Raw genomic sequence first — 27,342 nt, forward strand, 5'->3', positions numbered from 1 at the left:
ATTTTTTTCATAGTATTTCATAGGAGAAAAAACACTTCCAGGCATGTGATTGTACAAATATGATCATTTGCACGTCAATTGTTTTATTAGAGTGGACAATAAAGTTAAAGACCAAGTTTTTCAGGTTTCTGGAAATGAGGAGGGGATTTGTATAAAGTTACTAGGCACTCGTTATGTTTGGGTCTGGCAGTTAATTTTTACACCTGGCTATCTATGCCAAATGCAATTGCGGTATGTGTTGTTGGTCAGTGTTTTCTAAACAATTTTAGGGAGCAATTCAATAATGCCCTTTATCCCATTTCTCCACTGAACCCCCAGGGGGAGAGAGAAGAGAACAGAGGTCTTCCTCTGTTACAGTTACCCATCACAACTGGGTAATTGTAGTCCTTGACATACCTCCTGAGACAGTGGGCAAGGGGGGAAATCAGACTCTTCTACCATAGACCAGGCTACTTCTCATCCACTCTCCTCAGGAAAATCAGCTTTTGGAATTCATTTATCAAATGAGGGCGGGAGGGAGTTGCCTGAATTAGATCATATGGTAAACAGTGGACCGTGATATCACTTGGAGGGTGAAACCACCGTTGTTTACTTTCAGGATCTGTTTTTTACAGTTGATGAGGTCTCAACTGGACAAGTGGCTTTTTTTAAAAAAGTTAGGCTCACTTGGATTTTGAACTCTGCCTCCTTGGTGAGTAATTGAAGGAAGTTCTGTGCTTGCCTTAGAGCTTTTTTTTTTTTTTTTTTTTTAAATCTCCCCCGCTCCTGTGCTCACCAGTGACTGCTAAATATAAAGACCTTAGAAGCTACTTAGGATTACTGAATGCCTGAAACGCACAAAAACCCAAAGCAGAGCTAAACAGTCGTAGATGATTGAAGACTGCAGTTCTCAAGCAGGTGAAAATGGTTTAACCAGGTATGTTGATCATCCGTGTAAATAACTCACAGATGATTTATTTTACCAAGTTTTTTCTAAATTACCCTTTTTCCCCCCTAAGATGTGGGGCCTCTGGTAAAACTGATAAAACATTCTTTTTTTTTAGTGTGGTAAAATACATATAACATAAAATGTATCATTTTATTTTTTTTAAGATTTTATTCATTTATTTGACAGAGAGAGAGCGAGTGAGCGCAAGCAGGCAGAGCGAGAGGAAGAAGCAGACTTCCCACTGAGCAGGGATCCCAACACGGGGCTTGATTCCAGGACCCTGGGATCATGATCTGAGCTGAAGGCAGACGCTGAACTGACTGAGACGTCCAGGCGCCCCTCATTTTAACTATTTTTAAGTGTGTAATAAAGTGTCATTGAGTGCATTCACATTGTGACCCAACCATCATCCCCACGAGCTTTTTCATCTTCCCAAGCTGACAGTGTGCACCTGGCAAACAATACCCCCACCCCCTTCCCCCACTTCCGTTAGCCCCTGACAACTGCCATTCTCCTCTGTGTCAGTGAATCTGACTCTTCCAGATCCCTCATGTAAGTGGAAACACAGTGTTCGTCCTTATGCGACTGGTTTCTTTATTCACTTAACCTAATGTTTTCAAGGTTCATCCATGTTGTAGCAGGTGTCAGGATCTCCTTCCTTTAAAGGCTGAATAGCGTTCCGTTGTTGGCATATGCCATTTTGTTGATCCATTCAGCCGCCGATTGGACGTTTGGGTTGCTTCCACCTACTGGCTATTGTGAATCATGCTGCTATGAACGTGAATGCACAGATAGATTTTTTTCCTGCTTTCAGGCGTTTGGGGTACATACTCAGAAGTGGAATTACTGGATCGTATGGTAATTCTATGCTAAAGTTCTCGAGGAACAGTCATATTGTTTTTCACAGTGGCTGTACCATTTTGTATTCCCACTGTGTTACCAACATTTTCCTTCAGTTTGAAATAACGCTCTCTAGACTTACAGCGTTCTTCCAGTTCTGTGTAGTTAGAGAAATAGTCAAGATATGCTTTCGCTTCAGTTTATTTGAACACAAAGGAAAGATTGTGGGATGACCAGAACGAACAGGCTTTGCTAATAATTTCCATAAACTTCAAGCAGAAGTTCTTCTTTTTGCAGCTTCACTTCTCACATACTTCCTGGAATTACAATTATAGCACAGAAATACCTATATTCTTGTTCACTTATTCTTTCTGTTTCTTCACACTGTTTATGTTTATAGATGACAACATAGTGCGCTTTGTGTTAATACACTATGTAACCACTATATTTGGTGGTTGCCATTTTTTTTAAGTATGTTTAAATAATGTTGCCATCAGCATCTTCACAGAACTTTGTTTGTCTTGGATGATTTCCTGATTTGCAGTAGGACAAATTCTCAGTAGAGGAGACCATGGCTCTGTTTAACACTTCTCTAAGGGAGATTCATCTTCCTTGCAACCTTAACATTTGACTTCCCAGAGATGTATTTATATCTTAAAAATTATATATGTTGTTCAAGTAACATTTTGTCATTCAACAAATTTTAAGGACTTAATCTTATATCAGCTTGATAAAAAACCAATTTTTTTAATTTTTATTCTGCTGTACTATAGAGGAAACCTGAACATCTTAGAAGTTGTCATTCAAAATATTTGTATATAAGTGAAAACTCTTCTTTCCCCTTCATTAACTCTCAGAGAACTTTCTAAATATAATATTTAACCTTTTTAACATACGTACCTACTTGTAAGAAGAGAGCCCGATCTCTCTGCTGATACTTTTACTGAGGATTTTTATGTCATTAAATCAACCATATGTGCACAGAACCTATTAGTTAGTACATAGCTTTTTGATAGTACTGTGAAAGAGAAAAAAAGAATTTAAAATGTATATTCTGCCCTGGAAAAGATAATAATGCCAAAGAAAAGTTTGTCAAGACAAGCAATAGATAATCAATATATCAATATTCAAAGCATGGTACGGAACACCATAGGCATTCATGGGCCAAAGAAGTCAGTGGGGGCTGGGTGATCAAGAAATTCCATGTGACAATGAATGTGAGATTCAATATGTAGTGAAGAAATTAATACACAGTTATAATTTTTGTCATTCAGAATCAAGAGTTGAAAGTAGTGAAAGCTGCTCCCTATTGGAAGCCACCACCTCTCTCAACTTCTCCAAAGGTAAGCAGTGACCTCTGACCTCTGCTCCATAGACATGATGTCATTGCCCTTTGCTCTTCTCCCAGCTAGTCACGTTTTAGTGAAGATGGGAACAATTCAACTAAATTTATTCCAGGGCAGTGCTCTAAAATCTTGAGTGCCCAAATGTATTATAAGGCGAATTCTTAGGATTTCTTTAGGGTATGTTCATGGGTACAGATGTTCTTTGACCTTTTCACAAAATTAGGGCTCTGATAGAGAAAGCTATCTGTCAGAGACTTTCTCTGAGAGGGTTCAATTGTGCAAAATCCAGCTAAAATTGAGTTCTTGAAGTAAAGTGTGTACATAGGAGTTTCTGGCCTGGAGGGGAGGGGTTGTCTTCAAGGAGATAACTGATCTTCTTGGGGTGCCTTTCTACATATTCTTTTACACTAACACATATTCTTTTTTGATACTTCTATTTTTTTTTAAAGATTTTATTCATTTATTTGAGAGAGAGAGAATGAGAGATAGAGAGCACGAGAGGGAAGAGGGTCAGAGGGAGAAGCAGACTCCCCGCTGAGCAGGAAGCCCGATGTGGGACTCAATCCCCGGACTCCAGGATCATGACCTGAGCCGAAGGCAGTTGCTTAACCAACTGAGCCACCCAGGCACCCTGATACTTCTATTGACTAAGCTCATGTGTACTTCTAGTCACCCAGTGAGAAACTATATAGTGAAGTGATAACTTGGACTGTCTTTGGTCTTCATTGCTCCAGTTAAGTCAGTTTTGTCTCCTCTTCAAATATTTCGTGTGTCCAGAAGTCCTATTGGGTGAATGAACTAAATAGCTTTTCTCTGAAGGACTAAGGTGGGGGACAAATAACAGTCTGAACACTCCCAAAAGGATTTATTAATTAATTTTTTTTAAAAAAGAAACATGGTTTACTCTGGTAGTATGCAATATTGTTTTCATACATGTATACTTGAAACCAGATTTTTTAAAAAATAGCTTTGTAACAATAACCATAATCTAATCAGCATGTCCATCAGTGTGCCTGCATTCTCCAGTGTCTTCTAGGATCTCCTCTGGTTCTAAGTCTCAGGGCCGGATACAGAGGGAAAAGCTTGCAGATGTTTTTTCTCTACAATTCAGTCTTCAGCAACTTGAGAGCTTTCTTCATGTTGTCGAGCACTAATGGGGAAAAAGTTGCCACAGTCAAGATGCCACCAGAAATTATATTGATAGCTCTAGTAAACCCCTAAATTTGGGTACTTTATTCATTGTTGAATGGGGTGCTATTTCATGATAGGGTGAATAGTTGGTAATTTTGTGAGACATTTTTTTCTAAAAGTTTGTGACATGGGCTTTTACTAAAATCCAGTTCTCTTCCAATATTTATCACATGTCTTTTCTACAGAGCACTGTGATATTACCTGTGCAGGATACATGCCTTTAAGGAGTCCAAAGTCTTACTAAGAAATATGCCATTATCTTGAGAATGGCCAGTACTTGGCATGTACTTCCCTGGTCCCCCCGCACCCACTGGAGGCATCGCTCGCTAATGGACCGTGATAATCTTTGCTGCTGCCGAGATGCAGCCTCAAGTCTTTTCCCCAGCATGTTGTTCTAGGTCAGCGCCACTCAATAGTTATTTCTGTGATGATCAAAAATATTCAGTGCCTGTGCATTGAGTACTTAAACTGTGGTTAGTGTGCCTGAGGAATTGAATTTTAACTTTTAATTAATATAATGTTAAAGAGCTACATGGAGTTCATGGCTCACATATTGGGCAGTACAGTTCCAGGCAGCCCTAGAACTAGTCATTGAGCAGGATTGGTTCTTAGGACAAAACCCAGTTGTCTTCCCGGAAGGACTAATTAGGTGTCACACCTAGGTACAGTCTCCTATTGAGGTGCTTTGTCTGCCCTGAGTTTCTTAGCTTTGTTTTTTTCTTTCCATTTTCCAGGGAAAGTGAGTATCTTGCCACGTCCTGGGAACCATCTTTCCTACTGATCTTTAAAATTGAACTTAAACTCAACATCAACACACTGAACTACATTATTTCACTTTCATTATTTGGAAGAAGTATTTAGGGCATGCAGATTCCTAGTACTGGTGTAATAGTACAGTTACTATTGCACTTGATTCCATGGTAGGACTTTGCATGAGAGGGTGCCTAAGGAAACATTGAAAAGCAGGTAATATGGTCATAAAATCCTTCTAGAGAAAAAGATACCCAATCTAAAGAATCTTTCATTGAGATTTAAATAAATGAGACCACAGTGAATATGATTTGCCTGAGGGGCACAAGGCTAGTCAGGGTCAAACTGATTATCTGTGTTTCTGAGCCCAGCTTTCTCCCTCCTCATCATGGACTCTACTCTTAGTGCAAAACAACAATAGGCATGTTCACAGGAGGTGACACTTACGTAGAGCTACATCTGAAGGTTCATAAGCATAGAGACGATTCGAGTATCTTCCAGTGATGTCAGCTCTAACTGTCAGGGATGGGTCTACAAAGAAAAAGCAAACGGGAACGGAGTCAATGTTTCCAAGTAAGTTCTGTTGCGTGAGGAAGCCCACGTACTTGTCCATGGCCAGTGAAAGGAACACAGCGTGTGATCCGCCTCATGGGGTTCTAGTCCATCTACTCTGTACCCGGGCCTGTGGCTGCCAGTCCCCAAAGCAGGGCCCGGAGCCCTCGACAACTGCGCAATGCTATTTGCGGGAAAGGTTATGAACCCTGCTGTCCTATCTATAGCAACCTGAAGACAAAAGAAGACATCCCGGCGGGGGGGGGGGGGTGTTGGGTGCTTTGGTGAAAACACTGGCATTCTCTACTAAAGAACTATTTTAAACTTTTGAAATGCTCATGTTGTAATCTCAGTGTGTTGCCAAGAGCAACCTAGATAATTAGAAACCCACATCCAATGCTAGTTTTCAAAACCCAAGGTTGTTTTTAATGAGTAAAAGAATGCAAACCTATAAGAGTGGCAAAGGTCAAATAAGCATGTAGGGCCCTCTCTATTTTTCACCGTATTGATATCTAGCTGCATTAAAAAAATAAAGATTTAGGAGTCTTCCTTATGCATACCTACGTCCCTAGAGGTTTAAATCCATTTTTCCATGTTTTATATTTAATTTGAAGCTATCAACTAATGAGAAAAGAAGGCATTTTGAAAATACGGTGTATCGACAAGGGAGGTACTAGGATCTACACAGGCCTAGAAACCTTGCCTTGTCAGGGAGGATTGAAGGGGCCTAAGGTACACGTCCTGAAAATCAGATGAAGGAGGCACATGAGAACCAGTGGCTTGTATGCACATTCGGCCACTGGTACTTTAGTGGACAATCTGTCATTTCAGAATGTTGGAATGGGCCCCACTGACGTTAATTACAAAAAGCAGACATTTATTTGTACAACAAAGATTTAAAACCTATTATACTTCCGCTATGTGCAGAGGATACAAACGCAGGGTCTACTCTTTGTAATAAATTAACATAAGAAAAGCTTTTGAAACAGCAACCATGGGCCACATAGCTGCCCCTGCAGCTGGCTGCAAACCTTGAACCACCTCAAGAGCTTCAAGAAATACCTCCTGCCTCCCATCCTGGCAAGATCCTGATTTAATTGCTTTGAGGTGTGGCCCCGGCACCTTGATTTTTAAAATCTTGTAGGTGATTCTAATCTGTAGCCAGCGTCTACACTCCTGAGCTGGAGTTGGTTCTTTTGGAAGGAAGTGAATGTGGGTTAAAATGCCTTTAGACGGGACTAAATCCTTTGAAAAGAACTCCTGCATAGAGTGTCACTGGATGACCTATAAAGTCCCAATTTAAACACTGTATATTTTCTAAATCCTAACATAACTGAATCTATAAAATTAGCTCGAGTTCAGCCTTCCTCCTTTTGATCCTTCACTTGTTCCTCTCCCCTGTTCTGTGCATTTAGTGTGAACTCAGATGGATCACACAGGTGCACCACTTGATCAGGTGAGCTCTGCCATGTGATGGATTTATTTATTCATTGTCCTTAAATCAGTATGACTTGGCTTAAAGTCGATCTCAATTCATGTGTCCAATCATTGAACAAATATTTATTGCCAGCCTACCACAGGGTCATGCTGAAAATATGATGGTCAGAAGAAACAGACGCAGTCCCAGGAGAAAAGAGATACTAAACAATCACCCAATAAATACAAGATTGTATCTGAGGATAGAGTGACTATTGAGAGGAGCACGGTGCCACAAGAGCACATAATGGCGATTGTGCCAGGTCAGGGATTGACAGTGATGACTAGGTCATGGGCAGGTGCATGGGGGAAGCAGGAAAAGCCTTCCAGCAGAGGGAACAGCATATGAAAAATACCAGTGGCTGGAAGGAGCATGGCTCCTCTGATTTCTTTTCTGCCAGCCATATTCCTAATTTGCCCACAAATAATTACAAAAAATGTCAGAAAGAAAAATCCAACATACAAATTGGAAGTTTGCCTGATGAAAAATAAGAATTTACTGGCCTGATATATTCAGGAAAATGGGCAATACATTTAAACAGTTAACAGGGTGCTTCCTTCTCTGATGTATTTGTGACAGGATATGATAAGATTACGTTGGTAGATGAGAAACAAACGTGGAAATAAGTGGAAGCTTGAATTTTCTAATGAAGAAATGTGGAGAAATGTAAAGGAATGTTCTACCCCTTGCTAGGCCATGGCAATGGCATTAGCCATGCTGGAGTGGCAGATGAGGGAGGGGGTGTCTGAAGACAAGATATCACAGCACTTGGTCAATTATCAGTGTGCTTAATCTCACTGTCATTTTTACTTACCAACAAACATGATCCTGGGGACATATTGGCCATCAGGAGAAAGGTGTTTGTCAGTTGTTTCATACTAAGATTAAAAGAAAAGACAGCTTTTAGTTTGTCTATTCTTGAGGTATTGTCAGACTTGTTAATACAGAAATCTGTCCATTACTGGGGGAGGCGTCTCGAGATACTGTAAGGCACATCTCTTCCACAGAGAGTTTATAATACAGATGGGGGCAAGTTACACACATGAAATAATAAACAAGAGAGCAAACCATAATATAGAACCTGAGGTAGAGAGCTGAATGAACATGATAAAGAGCAAAAAAGTTCAAGAAGGGAGACTATGGAGGGAGTTAAAGCATTTGGGGAAGACATCTTGGATGAGATGGGAGGAAATAGAACAGTGGAAAAAAACAAGTCATTTTTGGAGAAATTACAGAAACAGGCTTATGGCACTCATTTTTAAGGAATGCACGTCAGTTGAGAGACACAGGTAAGAAAATGAATACTGAGGATCCAGCTGGTGCGGTGTTATGAAGGAGGACGCGCAGGTGCAGCGGGTGACCAGAACAGGGCATTTAACCCTGTATGCAAGGTCGACTAAGACTCTCTGAAGTGGGTGGGGAGGAGTCTTAAAAAAATGAGTAAGAGTCAGGTACATGGAAAACGAGGTTACTCCAGGCAGTGGGGAGCGATTGCACAAAGGTAGAGGAAAGGTACGGCACTCTCTGGTAGGACCATATGTTTTGGGAGGACTGAAAGACAGAGGACGCACGAGGCAGTGGTGAAAGAAGACGCTAGAGAGCTGCCTCCGGGGCTGGCTCGTAAGAGGTCTTGCACACCGTGCCAGTGTTTGCATGTGTTCATAAATAGATCAGAACCACTGGAGGGATTTCAAAGTACCATGATCCCAGTGTGGTTTTTAGAGTCAGTACCCTGATGGCCATGTGGGATTAGCTGGGATTTATTTTGTAGGCAGGGAGCCACTAAGTAATACTGTAGTAAACTAGGCAAAGAGAGAAATTCTTACACTAAACAGTGGTCCTCACTTTATAGGGAAGTGACCTACAGCAAGAATATTTAGAAGTTAGAACCACATGGTTTCTTGACTGCTGGAGGTGAGTAGGAGAGTGCAATCTCGAATGAAACTTTCAGTGAAACACGGAATAAAGAAAGGAGAGCTGTTGGAAAATCCTGCACCAAGCGATAAATTCAGTGTTGAACACGTTGAGTTTAAGCTAATAATGCAAAACCTGGGCCACGATTGCACACACAAGTTGGAAATGGTTGCATGTTCGGGTAAGATTTGGCAATTACCAGTGCGTGGGCATTGACTAAAGGCAGATGTAGATGAAGTTATCCATAGAGAATATAAAATATTAAAAAGGGAATATAAAATATTGAGAAGTAAGTCAAGCAGAGATTCACCAAGTCACTAATATTAAAAGGTAGGAAGAAGAATAGGAGCCTGTGGAAGGGAGGTGAGGAAGAACGGATGTGAATGCTCTTTGAAGAAGCCAACCTTTGTCAGCTTGTGGAAAGGGGAGAGAGAGGGAGAGGGAGAGGGATGCGGGGGGGGGGGGGGGGGAAGGAGGGAGGGAAAGGACATAGGGCTAGGGAGAGTAGTTTTGTGAGTTGTTTATTGTTTGCTTGTTTCCTTTTGGAAGGAAAAGTGGAACGTGTTTGTAGCTGAATAGAAAGAACTTGCAGACAGCTTGACCAGCTTGACCATCAGGAAGGGCGTTGATGGTAGAATGCACATGAGGAGGCTTAAGCCCCTGCACCGATTTGCTTTAGATAGCCCGGGAAACTGTCACTCCCGGGGAGAGAGGAGCCGAGGATTAAGAAGGGGTGCAGGGAGAGAGGAGCCGGGGTCTAAGAAGGGGTGTAGAGCACCAGGGATTTAGGGAAAAGGGCATAGGAAGAGATCTGCAAAGACAAAAGCCTTCCAATTTTTACAGCAACTGAGAAAATCCTGACCACAGAGCCTATTTTTCAGACAGCCTAAAATCGTCAATTACTAAATAAAAGCACAGCCATGCAAGATAGATTATTAGTAAAATATCTTTTTCCCCCTGTAATCTGTGAGATGAGATCTCTGGAACAGACCCCCGTCAGTGCCGTGCGACTAACAGGCATAGGAAAAATGAATCATCCATTTCAAATAATGAGCCATGGAGAAATGTCAGTGCTGATGAAAAGTGAACTTACAACTAGGTTGAGGAGGACAAACTGCTCTGCCAATTTCTGGATTTCTTTATTTTCAGCAAACACTTTCTTTAAAGCTAGAATAGACAAAAGAATCAGTAAGTATCCATCTCACTGCTGGCTGACACCATTGCTCTCTATTATATTTTAAGATGAACTGTATTTTTAATGTAATATCCAACTTTGCCTTTTTAGCAAATGATTAGTGAAGTAATATCTAGGCCATTGACTCCCTTTGCTGCTTGCCATTCACTCACTCAATCATTCATTCATTTATCCTTTTTTTTTTCAATCCATATTTATTGAGTGATTTTCATGTGGTACAACTAGCTTCATGAAAAGAGAAAAAAGAAGAAGAAGAAAGAAAGGTAATGTGCTGTCTTCCTAAAGCTCAAATGCTTATGTGGGAAACAGACCATAAACAAGTAAACAGATTAATAACTTCAGGTGGAGATATGCACTTTAAAGAAAAATAGAGCAAGGCAAGAGGTTTAAGAGCTCTAGAATGTTCAAGGTAGAGCTCTCAGAGGAGGTGACATTAAAGGAGAGAATGATCCATTTGAAGATTTTGGGGGTCTGTCATGCTAGGCAGAGGAGGCTGCAAGAGCAATAGCCCTAAGGCAGGAATGAGCTTAGGTCTCGGAGGAGGAAAAATGCAAAGGCCAGGCTAGACAAAGTAGATCGAGTCCGATGTGGGACTCGATCCCTGGACTCCAGGATCATGACCTGAGCCGAAGGCAGTCGCTTAACCAACTGAGCCACCCAGGCGCCCAATTCACTGTGCTTTTAATCTATTTCTTGCTACTTAGTCCCAGTTATGAACTTTTAATCTGTGTCTCTGGGTACTATTTCTTTTAACTCAAGTACAACATAACACTAGACATTCTTTAAAATAAGTTTCTATTAACTACAAAAAGTACACTCCGATAAGATATCTGTAAAATCATTTCCTTTTAGAAGGCATCGAATATTCAGGGAACTTTATTTTTAAAGGATAAATCAAATAAGACATAGCTTTCATTGACCCAAACATGCATAATCCATCCTTAATATAAACAAGGCTGAATGGTAAGAACACAAAGATAGCCAGGGGCCAGATTATGTCCAGCCTTGTAGGCCATGATCAGGAATTTAGATTTCATTTACTTGTGATAAGAAGCCACTTGAGCACATGAGTGAAAGGGTCTGATTTATGTTTAACAGCCTCACTCTTGTTCGGTATGGAAAGCTAAGTGCGCGGTGATCAGTTAGGTGGCTGTTACAATAGTCTAGACAAGATATGATCTTGGCTTGGATCAGGGCGGTAGAAATGAGTCAATAGGAAGTGGTTGGGTTTGGCCAGGGGACCTACGTGATATATGGAGCCCAGGACACAACAAAATTATGGAGCCCCTTACTCAAAAATTACTACGAATTTTTAAGACAGCAACAAGCAGAGTTTTAAATCCAGTATAGGAAACTTCCAGGGCCTTGTGTGACTGCACAGCTTACACACCCATCAAGTTGGGGCTGGCTTATGGATATATTTGGGAGGTAAAGCAGTGGTATTTGCTGATGTAGTAGATACAAGATACAAGAGAAAACAAGAAGTCAAGGATGAATCCTAGAGTTTGTTTTTTTCAAAATGTGCACCACTGGTTAACACAAAGTATGGAAATATTTGAAGTTACTTTAAAATATGTTTTATTACATAAGATATTCTGTTTTATTTAACTGTGCTAGGCGCTAAGGATAAAAAGATGAGTGACCTGAGCCTTGTCCCTAAAGCTAAAAGCCTATAAAGGAAATTATATTTAGAAGAATAAATTACCTTGACTGTGTGGGCATTCATCCAAGTGATGAATAATCATTAAGGGCTTGTTGCTATAAGAGACAAAGAAGGTGGGGTAATTTTTAATTAGTAAGATTTCATGTAAAGCTACATAACACTAGAGGGTGCTCTTGGGAGCTTTAAGAGAACTCCGTGACCCTCGTCTTACCTTGTCTTGGATTTGTATAAAGCTTCTTCGTAGGTCTGAGTCCAGATGAGTTGATCACCCCAACCTAGAACAAAAGGAACCAGTATATTTAAAGCTATTACAATTTCAGACTAAAGCTGTTGAAAAGCAATGGTAAAGACTGGGATAAATATATACTGGATTACTAATCGAATGCAAAATCCTCTAAAGAAAGTAGAATTAATGATAAACTTTGATACATTTAGAAGAAACACGTTCAAAAATATTTTTGGCATACAAGCCTCAGCTTCTCAATGAAGTGGCACTGAAAGGTGACCGAAAGCTGACGCGTACCTCTGGAGAGGGTCTGGGGCAGTTTGGGTCCAGAGTCCTTGGTGTCTTTCTTAGCCCCTGATTTTGCTGTGATGTCTTTGGCCAGGGTGTAAGAGAGGGCGACAAGGAGCAAGAATGCTGACACCGAGATCTTCTCCATGGCAAATCTGATATGGAAAACGACCGAGGAAAATGTCAGTAAAACAAAAGGGAATTAGCAGCCTTCACAGCCTTTGGACTGTATCACGACCCTGTGACACAAAGGAATTGACGCTTAGTTGAGACTGAAAACATGCAGCTGGTATGAAAAACTCCCTTGCGCAGAATTTTCCTAAGAGTGCTAGTGTGAATATCTCCCGACTTTTGTATCTGTCAACAGATACAGACCCATGTAGATATAAATATACTGATGGAGCTCTCCACAGAAACCTACAGGATAGAAATAGGTAGATAGACATATTTATGAAAATAAATGTATATACTCTTACAGCTAAGGGAATTTACATTTAAATTTTATATTTCAGAAATTTTACCACTGGAAGGCACCTTAGGGGTAACCTCCTCCATTTCTCAGGAGATGGGTATAGAACCGAGTCCTCCAGATCTTGACAGTTTGCAGTGCTGGCTCCCATTTTCCCCTCTTGAAACAATTCCCCTAAACACACATACTTCTTTAGCCTTCTGTTAAAATGGGGATGTTGCCATTAAAGAATAAGATCTAAGTGAGACGAATCCTTATTTAAATTCAAACTGCCAACTTTGTCACTTAACTGAAAACTTATACTCAGCTAACTCTCTCCCTAGTGTAACATTTACTCAAATTCCATCTATTAGTTCTGAGGTGACGAAAATCTGTCCATGCAAGTTCATTCCACTGAAATAATTCCCTCACTCTCTCCATGGGCTTCTTATCGGTAGGTGATCGTGGGCATATATTTTCGGGCACAAAAATATTCTATGGGGCTTTGGACACAGAGAAACCAAACCCGTGTGTGTCTCTTTGTTAACTTTTTTTTTCCCTTCCCGTATTTCACAGTTGATTCTTCAGGAAAGTTACAATACAAGGCAGAGACCTGTAGACAGGAAAGGGACCACTTAGATAAGATCGACGAGTGAGTGGGACAGCGCACGAACTAGGAGAGTTGCACTAGCAAATCACTGTGGTTAGCTCTCACGTGCAGAATTAGAGATGGGATCGCTTCACAAATACCACGCTAATATGGGTGTAGGTCTCCATAAGCTCTGCAAAGGAAGCAGGATGGGCTATCAATGCTTAGTATTTTTAAGGGGGGATGAGTTTCTCACGTTCTGACATCTTGAGTGGGAACCTTTGCTGTTTTTAAAAAAAGCATTTGAAGCTACCCAATTCCGATGATGCCTTGGCTTCAGCCGACCAGTTATCATCTATCCAAATCATAGTATGTGGCCGCAAAATGTCTTACTCAAAAAAGACATAAACAAAAAGCAAAGATACACTTTCCTCATTTTCTACTCAGATAAGAATGTGTACTCTAGGTCAGCAATTCCCGGTCTTCTTAGTACAAAGATTTCTTTTTAACATAGAGGAGAAAAAACAAAACAGGAACTTGGATGTGAGCATAATTGCACCTTTAAAATATGAGTTGATTCAGAAACATATCATGGCAAATAACTACTTGGAATTTATCAACAAACATTTTACTTTGTATTTTATTTATAGCAACAGCATCTCTTTATATCAGAAAAAATTGTGACTCCGGGGTGAAGCATTTTATCTATTTGACTCACTGACGGTCCTTGCTGCATGCCCCCTTGTCATCACCCCACAGCTCACCGGTTGGAACTATTGACATAATGCATGTGTTTATGGCAGGATGACTCACTGAAGCCTAATGCCACTCCTGCTGTGTAAGTATACTGCTGCAGGCTCACTTTCTGAGATGCATTCTATCAAGTTTTCATAATAAGTGGACTCGGACTCGGCTCTGCGAGGGTCCTGCCTAAACCACCTCAAAACAGAACGCTAACCATGGGAGATAGAATTTGGATGCACACGCGCACACACGTACACACACACTCTATGGAACCGCCCCCTTTTACTGGTCACTGTATGTCTGCTTATCTTTAGCAAGGAATGAACTTGCAGGAGGTTTCAGGATCCCTGTTCATAAATGCTTCAGGAAAGCAGTCAGATCTCTCCTCTTAAAGCCCATCCCATGAATTTCAAGACTGAAGATGCAACAAGAGTATCTTTACAGCAGATGGAGAAAGAGAACTATGTTTTCTGATGTGCAGTAATATTGTGAATTGCAGTTCTTAGCGGGCAGTCCGAGCTGAGATTGCCAGGCCTGCGGGCCTGTGCTCTAGCCAGTGGGTGAGAAGCAGAGCAGTTGATGGTGAGAAGTGCACGGTGACGGTGACAGAAGACGCTGGGCCTTGTCCCAGGCCTGAACACGGTTAGAGCTCACCCACGCTTAAACCTCTTGTTTCTAGAGGGAGAGAGCGTTACCTTGAAACAGCTCAGGAATGCAGCCCTCTACCAGCTCTGGCCAAAGAAAGGCCCCAGTAAGCCTTTGATGGAAATTCCATTATTTCCCCTCCAAACCCCTGAGAACTACCTTGCATTTCTCTGTTGATTCCTGCAACTTTACAAAGTAATCAGAGAGAGTGCCCTGTGGAACAGTCTTGTCAGGAGCCTTACCTGATTTCCCCACCCACCTGTCCGAGTGAGCCAGCCAGCCTCAGTGCGGTCCAAGCCTCCCAGTGTGCTGGCTCAACCCGAGCCTCTATTTATGCTCAGAGCACACCTCAATCCCACCCACTAATCCCGTATTTACATGTTGCAAACTCGGAAAGGAGCTTTCCTTTTCCCCAGCAATGATCTTCCCTGGGCTGAAGAGTTTCTTGTTTTTAAAAATAACATTGTGGAGGATATGTTTTTCAGTATGCATGTTTTTAACTGTTTGTGAAAGTGTATTGTTAAGAGATTTGGAAAGATGGGCAGAGTGCCAAATCCAGGTAAACTTTAAATGAAGACATTTGATTTGCCTGAAGGCTGATTTGTCTTTACATGATTGGATGGAGTGTGTGGTTTGTAGATTTTTTTTCCTCCCCCTTGGGCGGATTGCCTTTATGTAGTTGAGAACACACAAGAGATGATTCACAATTCTAACTCCTCCAGTCATTTGACCCGCTCCCCTCCATTGTAGTACAAATTATTTTCCACCATACACTTCCTCTTCCTGGCAAACAAAATGTACATTCACAACGGCTATGAAAAAATGACCAATCAAGCATTCACAAAGTATTTCAAAGCTGAGGAAGTTATTGAAAAACGATACCTAATACTATGAGTTTTTATTAATTACATTGTAGTTGAATATATGCAGCAACTTCCCTCGAAAAAGTTCAAAAGTAATTCATAGGTATCCTCTCATTTAACGGCAAACTTTCCTGCAAGGCCTGTAGAAAGTCATTTATCTCATTTTTCAGACCTAGAAACTAAGGTCTGCAACTAGTTTATTTCACTCAATATTATGCAATTATTCAATAAAGATTTTAAGACTGATTTTCTATAAAAAATTTCAATCCTGAGTTTTGTTCATGAAGCTATCCTTAAAGCTTGGAATGGGTAAATCTTTAGCAATAGAAAATTAACTAATGGGATACAAACCCTATAAAAATAACTCTTTAAAAATGAATTAAGATCATAATATTTCAAAACATTTTCAAGTATATACATATATATATAAAATATATATATATATATTTTTTATTGATTTGACAGAACGAGAGAGCAGGGGAGCACAAGCCGTGGAAGCCGCAGAGGGAGAGGAAGAAGCAGGCCCCCCGCTGAACAGGGAGCCCCATGTGGGACTCGATCCCAGAACCCTGGGATCATGACCTGAGCCGAAGGCAGACGCTTAAGCAACTGACCCACCCAGGCGCCCCTCAAGTATAAATATTTTTTGATAAAGCCAAAATTCCCATGGGCAAAATAGTGATTCCCAAAATACTGAATTTTCTTTCACTTCCAAATGAGTTTACAGAGATAATTTCTTTAGAAGTTTGACTGAAGACTGGTTGGCTCCGTCGGTTGAGCTTCTGCCTCTTGATTTCTGCTCAGGTCATGATCTCAGGGTTGTGGGATGAGCCCCGCATGGGGCTCCACACTCAGTGGGGAGTCTACTTGAGATTCTTTCTCTCTCCCTCTGTCCCTCCCCTTCTTGCACACATCGTGCACACTCTCTGTCTCTCTCAAATAGGTCAATAAATCTTAAAAAAAATGTTTGAAGACAATGATTTGAGCTGAACTTTAAAACTGCAAAGGCTTTTATATAAACCCTTAGTCTGTTCAGCCCGTAGAATATTCAACTCAACCCCCTCAACTGTGCAGATGAAAAAACAAAGATGTTAAAAAGCTAATGACACTGAAGGTCCCCACGACTCCTTTAGAGCATTGCTGGGACCAAAGCCCAGGGGTCCTCTAGTCCATCACCTGCTCAGAGTGGAAAATAGGCAGGATTTAGGGGTCACAAGATTTCAGTCTGAATCCTACCATTTAACTTCTCTGAAACTTCGGTTTTCTTTTCTATGAAACGGGAATACTGTTACAGTATAGAACTGTTTTGAGTACTAAATGAGATTTTAATGAATTAAGAAATGAGAAAGTACCTGGTTTTATTAGTTTGCTAGATGTGCTATAAGAAAGTACCACAGAGTGGGTGACTTAGACAACAGAAATTCATTTTCTCACAGTTCTGGAGATTGGAAGGTTGAGATCAAGATATTGGCCAATTTGATTTCTTCTGAGGCCTCTCCTGGGCTCCTCAATGCCATCTTCCTACATATCACATGGCCTTCCATCTGTACCTGTGTCCTAAATTATTCTTCTAAGGGCACCAGTCATCTTGAATTAGGGGCCATCCTAATGACTTATTTTACCTTAATTACATCTCTAAAGACCCTATCTCCAAATATGGTCATATTCTGAGGTGCTGGGGGTTATGATTTCAACATGTGAATTCTGAGGGGACAACTCAGCCCATACACTTGGTAATTAAAAACATCTTGCATTTGTTATAATTAATTATAATGGTATCATAATTATTCAACTGTACTCCTGTGCCTGATCTTGTGTCATTAAATACCCAGTATTTGTTGTAGTGACTAAGGTATGACAAGGAGGAAGTAATTATTAGAACATACCTTATACACATCATGATGATCGTGGTATCTTCGGCGTACCTAGCTGTCTTGGTGTGAAGCAACGAGGGTTTTGTAGATGGTACAAGTTTTTCTTATATGTTATCATACGTCATTACTTTTAAAACTTTTTTTTAAGATTTTGTTTATTTATCTGACAGAGAGAGACACAGCGAGAGCAGGAACACAAGCAGGGGGAGTGGGAGGGGGAGAAGCAGGCTTCCCGCTGAGCAGGGACCCATGTGAGCCTCGATCCCAGGATCCTGGGATCATGACCTGAGCCAAAGGCAGACACTTAACAACAGAGCCATCCCTCAACCATCATTACTCTTAACAGTGACATCATGTAATCAGTCTTTCAGATTTGCCAAATACTGTAAAAATCTGTTGTTAACAGATTATTTTATTTTATGTTATTTTTTAAATAGACTCCACACCTAGTGTGGAGCCCGATGTGGGGCTTGAACTCATGACTCTGAGATCAAGACCTGAGCTGAGATCAAAAGGGAGATGCTTAACTGACTGAGCCACCCAGGTGCCCCAATAAATAAACATTTTGATTCCCCAAGTAGGATTTGGTAACGTGATATATAAGATAATGTTTGGCAAGTGAAACTACACATAGTACCAATGACATTAACAATAGGTTAATTAAGTGTATGCTATACGTTTGTGTTTTATACATTTATGTCATCATACTTTTAGAGGCATTTATTAAAGCAGATTCTAAAGTAGATTATTTCCTATTTTTCAGAAGAATTTGGAGGCTTACAACAATAATTAGCAATTATTGAATATCCAGTAGGCACTGGGCACTTGACTATTTCATTTATTCATACATTCTTTTGTTTCTTCACCAAATAGTCATTGAAACTATTTGTGTAGCAAATAGTATGCCAGGCGCTAAACATATAAAGGTGAATAAGAAATTGTCAGTCATTGAGGTAGCCAGACATATACATAGAAAATTGTCATTCAGGGCAGTAAGCCATGTCATGGGAAAACCCAAGGAAGTTGAAGACATTTTCCCTGCCCTAGGGTTACTTATGATCTGAAAAATGAAGATAGAAACTCATTAAAAATTAACCATCCATGTGAGAATATCATGCAATAAGAGACAAGTAATTGATATAGACACCAGCTGTTGTTATTTTAAAGAGAAGGTAGAGATTGCTACCCACTAGAATGTTTACAATGGTAGCGGAAAGCAAGATTTCCAGATGGAGAAAATGATAAAGAATTTGCAAAATATGTTTGTTAGATATTTTTGTTTGTTTATTTGCTGGATATTTAATGGGACTAGTCTACCAGAGTGAGATCTATCTGGGTAATGCATAAACAATAGGTTCAGAAAGGAGTTTTGAGGCTATGTGCCTGTATCCTTGGACGTCATTATAAGTTTAGATTTCACCCTTAAGCGGAAGTGTCCTGCAGAGGTAAAGAAGGCCAGTTGTAGATTCAGAGTGGTTTGAGTTCAAATCCAGCTTTATGATTATTGTATTCTTTAATAACCCCTGCAGATCACTTAAGCTCTCTGTACTTTAGTCATCTCACTTGTAAAGTGGGGATAGATAGCAAAACCTGCTTTCTATTATCCGTGGAAGACTACATGGAATAACTAAGGTAAAGTGCTTCGAATGGTACATAGCATATAGTAAGCGCTCAGAAATATTAGTTACTGTTACAGAATGTATAACTGGCTTCTCTGGGTCACAATCGTTTAGGCCTCAGTCCATTAACTCCATTATGTGATTTTTTTTTTTATTTTTTAAAAGATTTTATTTATTTATTTGAGAGAGAGAGAATGAGAGATAGCACGAGAGGGAAGAGGGTCAGAGGGAGAAGCAGACTCCCTGCTGAGCAGGGAGCCCGACATGGGACTCGATCCCGGGACTCCAGGGTCATGACCTGAGCCGAAGGCAGTCGCTTAACCAACTGAGCCACCCAGGCGCCCCTCCATTATGTAATATTAAGTCGGTGAACTCCCTGACAGCAGAATCTTTGATTCCTCTTTGATTATAGCTTATCATGAGGCTTAGACTTTCAACACACACTGCTGGAAAAATGAATTTGTCATCATAACAACCTCACCAGACACGATTCTTTTTAAAAAATAAGGAAAATAAATTCAGATGTGTGGACGTAATTGACCCAATGACACAAAACTGATGAGTGGAGAGATGACTGAGAGCCCCCATAATTGCTGATAATTAATCCAATATTCCTTCCTGTCTACCAAGCTGCCTTCTGATGTCAGGAAGAGATAAACCTGTAAGCAACTGTTAACCCCCTCCCAGCCAAATGGAATAATGATGAGCTTTATGTAGAGGAAAAGGAGAATAGCTTCTTGTCCTCTAGGACTTCGCCTCTAATGGAGGCTTTTCAAAAATATTTATCTAACTGCAGACCAGGCTGCTGAATAAATATGCTTTCCCTAAACTCTAGCTTGGAGAAATAGACATATAGCATTAGTGTTTTGACGTACAGAATGAGTTGATTGCTGGTTTAGTTTATCTTGATGTTTGATGGGGGCTTTTGCATATAAAAATAATTGTTTCCCACTTTGTGGGGTTTAATTGCTATTCAGTGTGTTAAAGGTAAAAATTTAAAGCCTAGCTTTTCCTAAATCTACAGGTTTAAGAATTAATTTCAGTAGATTAAATTTACCAGACTAAATCTAACCTATGTGACTTCAATAGATTCAATTAAATGATCACAAATTGATTTTTCTGAGTCAATAGATTTAAATTTAATGGATCAATAACCTCTTTAACAAACTTTGCTAATGGGACTCCCCCAGATAATTTTAACTACAATTTACAAATTTAATGCCAGTACATCCAATTCTCTTAAACTTTTAAAATACCCAACAGGGCAGATTTGCAGACATAATTAGCAAAACCTTTCTAAGCACTTTAGCAATTCTTGTAAATATCAGAAATAGAAATTACTGGATATTAATTTCAGTTCTATGAACCTTTTAAATATTGCTCACAAATAGTCAAATATATCTTTCAAATTAAGATTCTAATTCTAGTTTATTTTTAATGAGCCACAGACTAATATTCAGATTCTTTAAAATATCAGCTTTTCTTATATCTTACAAACACTTAAATAACAAACACATGAAGGTTATCCCAAAACTTTCAAAGCTTATTCTTCAGCTTCACACATAGAAGTCTTAGTCCTGATCTGAGGAATATAATAAGATCTGAGGAACTTCATCAGTTTTAGTCTTATTTCCATTCCTTCCAGGGGCCAGCAAAGAGAGAGCAGATTTACCTCTCACAGGAACAAAGTTTCCTGGGTCTAAAGTCTGGGACTATGATACGCATCAAAGGCTACAAAGTAAGTCATTGACATGTTATATTTAAACTTGTACGACTGGATGTGTTTCTCAAGGGAAAGTATAGAGCAGACAGCTCAGCATGGAGCCTTGGTAATACTCGTCCATTTAGGAAGGTGAGAAAAAAGTGCTTGTGAAGCACAAAAAGAAGCAGTCAGAAAAGTCTGAGGACATCCAGGATAGTGCCATGCCCTGAATCCAAGTGTAGCAGGACCCACAAGCTCGAGTCAACAATAGGCAGGAAACGCAGGTGAGACAGTTTAGGGGGGCCAGAGAAGGGCACCTACAGGCTATTAAGCATTCGAATGGTTTCCAGAGCTGTCTGATTTGTAGCCAGACACTTGAAGAAGACATCTGATTGCATAACATTAATTGCCTTAAATCAAAATTCATGAATGGCATGGGTTGAAATATTGAAAAGCCAAATTCTCTGCTAGAGTAGTGTATTATCTTCTTGGGTCATGAATACAGTGATTCTATGTCCCAGTTTGTCCAGAAGTCTCATTTTAGGCCTGTTGCTGAGTATAGTAATTAAAAATAGCCCCTTTTACTCTCAAAAGTAGTATGATTTGGACAATTATTCATATGGTCTAGATGATGAAATCTATCAATGTTCCCTATAGGAAAAATGCTCACACACGTTCCTCCTTTGAGGAACCTGTACACCCCAGCTTAAACACTCTTGCTCAAGTGTTCATGTGTCTATTAGCCATCTCAAGGAGCCCACAGCTTTAGAATTTTGCATTTAGCTTTCTATACTTGCTTTATAGCACAGTCTAGCATTTCTTCCTGGTTATCAGAAATGTTATACCTTGTACTCAACTGGAAGGAATCCTAGTCTCATAGGCATTAAAGTCTCTTGTTTTACCTGAATGAAGGTCCACATTCAGAAATCCTTTTAGATCATGGTAGGGATGTGCCTTATAGGGAAGAAGACATAAAAAGTAATATAAAAGTTTGGATAGGCTGGAAACAGGGATAATTTAAAAATATATAAATTTGGATCTAGTAACTTCTTTAGCCATATGTGAAAGATGGATTTCAAATACATTAAGGAGACGTGTCCTTAGCAATTGGAGTCTGACCCTAGAGTCAATATTGTTACATGACAAATACACTTCTGAGGGTGAGGCCCTGAACAAGCAGAGATGTTGTCTGAAGCTGTCATTCCTCCTTAGGCAAGTGACTTTTTAAAAGCCTAATTCTGCCTTCTGAGATATCTTTACTTTGACTTCAGTTCTAGGAAATTTCTTCTGGGAATTTTTCAAGCTTTCCTCCTTCAAAAACTATTATATCATTATTTTCCTATCCAAAGTGAACAAGCACATTGTCGTGTGGTCACGACCAGAGTTTTCTGTCTTATTATCTGGCTGTCTGTGCACTGACGTGGCAGGTGTTTTGTAAGGGACAGTGGTAAATGAACCCCAACGTAATATGGAAACAACAAAAACGTTACATATCAATAGTAGCTTGGTAAATAAAACACATGGTATACTCTATCATATGATATAATACTTCAAAGTTGGCGAAGTTTTCTTTAACAAGCAAAACTCTTGTAAATTTTAATATTTTCACCTCCAGCAGAAAACACTCATTACTATTAAGCAAGTGGGCTCAAAAAGGAAGTACTATTATGCTTATAATTTTCTCATCTGTCAATTAGTAATAAATAACTTTCCAAACCCTCAGTATTTTTTGTGCATATAATTGAATATATAATTGTGAATATATTTGATCTTTCTTGGAAGATCAAAATAATCCCTTGTGATCTATGATTTTAAATTTGCCTTGAGTGTGTTTGTGTGTCTTTCACATACCAATTAATTCTGTTATGTTGTTTCTCCAAATGGAAGAATTGGTTTCATTTTTTTTTTTTTAAGATTTTTTAAATTTATTTTTTAACAGAGAGAGAGAGACAGCGAGAGAGGGAACACAAGCAGGGAGCGTGGGAGAGGGAGAAGCAGGCTTCCCGCTGAGTGGGGAGCCCGATGTGGGACTCCATCCCAGGACCCTGGGATCATGACTGAGCCACCCAGGCGCCCTGGAAGAATTGGTTTCAAAATCTGAGTTTGGATAATTTTGAGTTTAAAGAAAAAAACAAAAACCTTCTCTAATGGTTATTTAAAGAAATGCAGGGGAGCCGGGGTGGCTCAGTCAGTTGAGGGTCTGCCTTTGGCTCAGGTCATGATCCCGGGGTCCTGGGATTGAGCCCCACATCTGGCTCCCTGCTCAGCGGGAAGCCTGCTTCTCCCTCTCCCACTCCCCCTGCTTGTGCTCTCTCTCTCTGACAAATAAATAAATAAAATCTTAAAAAAAAAAAAGAAATGCAATTACTTATTGCTTTCACAAATTAATCTTTTTGGAACACTTTGCAGTATCAAATTTTTATGTTTTGTCCTTAAAGTTAAGTACCAATGAAAGAGTAACACGTACTTGTGTTCTCAGCATTCTTCTATTTGCCTGTGTTTTCCAGGTGACTCATTCTGTAATAACTTTATTCTCATAGTTCTCAGCAATAAGTCAGCCCTGAAAGCAAACAGAGAACATGTACTTTCTTCCAGATTTCTTTAAGACCTTGTCATCATTTCAAGCCTAAGTTTTGTGGTGTTCACCACATTGCATTTTTTCTAATCTGTCCTTAGAGGAAAATATCACATTTGTTCATTATTTATAGCCTTTTAGACTCTGCACAATGGGAAAAAATGGGTTCTAATTCAGTGAATATTTAGGCAGTAATTTTAGAAGTGTGTCTTAATTACAGTTAAACCAGTTTTCTATTATTCTTATTTTATATTGGGTTGCCAAATGAAAATCTTTAAGTAAAAGAACTCCTACCAACTAATTACTGTAAATATTAAGTCATTTGATGAACTTGAAATTTCCTGAGGCTGTAAAGATAGTTTAAGGGATTTTGAGTGTCTCCAGGGCATGAAATGCAGATATACTATAAGGAGGTTTTCATATGGAATCATTCGGGTCATTTTGTTTAAAATGCTAGAATTAATATTAGGATAGTTTTTTATTTTAAGCACCAAACTATGGATAGGAAATTTCTAAGAAGCTCAAATGGATACATGGACATCTTATATACGACTTAAAGTCTAGTCTTATCTGATTCACTTCACTAGTCCTACTCATGCTCATTTTATACTGCTCTGAAATGAAAATCTTCATTTCCTCAAAGTGATTACAAAAGATTTTTAAGTGACATGTCCAAAATTTGTATCATCTGCAGCTCAGATTGGTTTAGGAAACTGGGGTTAATGGCTTTCTGAAGCTGGGGAAAGGAAATAAAGCAAAAAATCTGTGAAAATAATTAAAATTTCTGAAATCATACATTTTAATGGATGTCTTAAGTTGTTATTAATAACTACTGCTGTGATTTCTGAAGTTTTATTAAGGTGCTTACATAAGCACAATTTTCTCAAAATGTAATTGGCTACTCATCCTGTGTTGAATATTCTCTTGATTCTTGGTAGTAAATTGGGTGCCATGCTTAGACCATTTTCCACCCTCGACCCCATTTGTCAATGTTTACCACAAGCTTTTCCTGCATAATTTTGCCTCTTAGAGTCGTTTAGATAGTTTAGAACTACTGGACTATGGAAAAGTGGATAAAAGGACTAAAATGACTAAACTAGCCCATGAATTTCAATGAAGAATTTTTTTTCTGCAAAATTACTGTCAGAAGTAAAAATAAAATTTTTTATTTTTATTCCTATTGGCTTTGGATGTTACTTTTGTAACCATTTCAAATAGTATACCTTACCGAATTTTGGCAAAGCTGCTTCCCTTTGTTGACTAACTACATGTTCTGAACTAGATTAAACCAGAGATCTAATATGAAGTAATATAATATTTATTCTGGCGTGTGATGCAAGAATGACTAAACTTAAAAAAACTAATCCCCAAAGTATATTGTACTGGAAACAATGGTACATCCTCTGACATCCTGCCACTAGAAAGCACTTCAGGTTTCAGTGGAACAACAGATTGAACTAGCTCACAATTTTTTTAAAAAACAACAGATTTCAGAGGGAGCTTTGCACACCATTCTGAGTTGCTGATTCTGTGGCCATTTTCCCTCTTGCAAGGCACTCAGGAGGAATATTTCAGGTTAGGAGATAATGCAACAAAGATGTATTGTGCTCAGAAGAAGGACATTACTGATGCAAAAGTGGTGCCCAGGGGGTTACTTGATGCTGGCTTATTGCCAGGTGCTGGGTAAATATAAAGAGTTTAATATTTTCTTTCCAACCACAGGTTGGCATCAAAGATATGGCTACAAAAATGCATTGTTTAGTCTGTCTTGTTATCTAAAGTCCAAGAAAAAAGTAATTCTTGGGTCATATATCTGTACTCAGCTCTTATTGCAAAAGGAGAAGAAATGAGACAGTGCTTCTTCCCCCTACCAGTGAGACCCAGAAGACCCCTGGGCCCTCTTTGTACCCTCAGCATCTGTCTCAGCAGCTCAACTTGCTGTCCTCAAAACTCCTCTTCCAAGGATGGCTCTGTATTCACTAGACAGAGCACTATGTTACAACAAGAAGTTGTGTAAACCAGAACCGAGTCAGGATCCTCCTATGCCATTCTTCTTTTGGTATGCCACTGGGGCTCTGAAGAGAATTATTGTGCTTTCTCATTGCTAGAATTGGGGCAGAGTGCTGCCCTTTGACATCTTGGAAAAATTCCTTTTTATAGAAGGCAAATGGACTCACTTCAAAACCTTCAGGTTTTCCTGGAGAGCACCCCAGTGATGTCCCACTTTCACCACCCCAGTTCATGGATATGGTATGCACTGATTATTTGTAAATGATGTGATTTTTCATTTCTAGAAGTTTGATTGAGTTCTTTACTGGTCCACCTATTTATAGCATTATACCATTATTGTTTCTTTCCTCTTAAATATTTCTTTAACAATTTTAAACCTACTTATTTGAATTGGCAGTGCTAAACAAAACTTTTATTTGTTTTCCTTGTTGACTCTCCCTTGGGGAGCCTTTTTTTTTGCAGAAGTCTATACTCTTGGGAACTCATCGTCCATTGGGATGATTTTTTTGTGGGATTCCAATTGCTGGGTTGTAGATAAGTTTCTATAGAGGAGTTTTGAGTTTGTGTGTGGCAGGTGCCTGAGTAGTATCTTTGGGTGAGGGCAATTTTTATGTTAGTTATTCTCCCCTAGAAGATTCCAGCACAATGGGGATAGTGTAAACTTCATTTCCATACCCACACATAGGATAAGCAAAGAGCTTTGCTTTCTCACAAGACCATGTTTGTTTTGACTTCCTTTACCAGGTTTCTGCAAAGACAAGTTGTTTTCCTGTGTTTCTTGGCCACAGGGTAGAATTTTCTAGCCCCTTTTCCCTAGGGCCCTAGTTTCAGCAGAGCTCTCAGTTTTAGATCTCTAACTTGAACCAAAATCACTTTTCCTGAACAATTTGGCACTATCTGGACCTGTCAGTTGGAGATGAGTAGGGTATAAAAGCAGCCTGCTATATCCAGGTCTGAACTGATTTGTTTTTATGGAAGCTCTTGTGATTACTTTTTACTCAGCATTTGCTTGAAGTAATAGAGGATCCAGTGGGACAGTGTAGAGAGTGTTGTCTAAGGCGTGATTGTTGCCGGGGTGATGAGGGAGTGTCTTTATTTAGGGTCTTGGTGGAGCCAGCCCTAGGCTTTACTCATTGATTGATGAGAGGGGGGCTAAGGAAGGGAAGTAGGTGAGGAGGGGAGCTGGGAGCAAGCCTGGGATGAGCCAGGTGGTAATTACAAATGTACCGCGTAGCAGATGGGTACCCAGATAGAGGCCTGATTTGGGATGGGTAGAATGATGATACTATCTAATTCTTGCCTGCTTTTATATATTAGTCTCAGAATGAGAAGTGATAACGTTCAGGATATGTGGTGCCCCAGTGTAAACATCTAAGAAAGTAAGCTAATGGGATAAAGGGTGAGTTAGAATATTTCCTAAGATGTATGTCTTTATTCCAAGAACACTCAATGTTTAATATTAATCATGTTCTTAAATATATCTAATATACTATCCAGGAGTATACGTGTCTGTGTGTGTGTGTGTGTGTGTGTGTGTACATATATATGCATATTTATATGTGTGTATATGGCTCTATTTCTATATCTATGTACATATCAAGTGCATAAGTATTTTTGGTGGTAATGAATCATTAATAAAAGTGAAGGAAACTTCATTCAATCAAAAGGTAATTGTGGTGTGCTACCATTTCCAGGTACTTTTATAAAAAGCATTGGGATTCTGTAGTGATTAAAGCAGCAACATTCTTGGCCTCATGAAATTTACATTCTAGTGCAGAAAGGCAGACAATAAATAAAATAAGTTAGCCATATAGTGTGTTGGATGGAGGTAAGTAGGATGGAGGAAAGTAGAGCAAGTGAGGGGACATGGAGCGTGGCAGTGGGCATCTGTAATTCTCAATCA

General features: G+C 39.6%; 1 protein-coding gene across 1 annotated transcript; it reads right to left on the bottom strand.

The window, feature by feature from the left end:
- Nucleotides 1–4,214: 4,214 nt before the first annotated feature.
- AGR2 (anterior gradient 2, protein disulphide isomerase family member) lies at nt 4,215–12,518 on the bottom strand. Its single transcript, XM_028120348.2, has 7 exons — nt 12,380–12,518; nt 12,068–12,131; nt 11,899–11,951; nt 10,092–10,165; nt 7,899–7,962; nt 5,503–5,586; nt 4,215–4,264 (listed from the first exon to the last, which is right to left on the bottom strand). The coding sequence occupies exons 1-7, from the start codon at nt 12,516–12,518 to the stop codon at nt 4,215–4,217; spliced, it is 528 nt and encodes a 175-aa protein (XP_027976149.1).
- Nucleotides 12,519–27,342: the final 14,824 nt, after the last annotated feature.

This window comes from Eumetopias jubatus, unplaced genomic scaffold (assembly GCF_037043125.1).
Source record: "Eumetopias jubatus isolate StellerSeaLion01/CBP00866 unplaced genomic scaffold, mEumJub1_p1.0 scaffold_14, whole genome shotgun sequence".
NCBI classification, from domain to species: domain Eukaryota; kingdom Metazoa; phylum Chordata; class Mammalia; order Carnivora; family Otariidae; genus Eumetopias; species Eumetopias jubatus.

What these genes read in the sequence shown, in the direction of transcription:
- AGR2 (XM_028120348.2), bottom strand. Translation starts at nt 12,518, where the DNA reads ATGGAGAAGATCTCGGTGTCAGCATTCTTGCTCCTTGTCGCCCTCTCT. An exon ending in TTATACAAATCCAAGACAAG is followed by an intron (nt 11,952 to 12,067) that starts GTAAGACGAGGG and finishes TGTCTCTTATAG; the next exon opens with CAACAAGCCCTTAATGATTA. An exon ending in ACCTTCAGATGTAGCTCTAC is followed by an intron (nt 4,265 to 5,502) that starts GTAAGTGTCACC and finishes TTTCCCCATTAG; the next exon opens with TGCTCGACAACATGAAGAAA.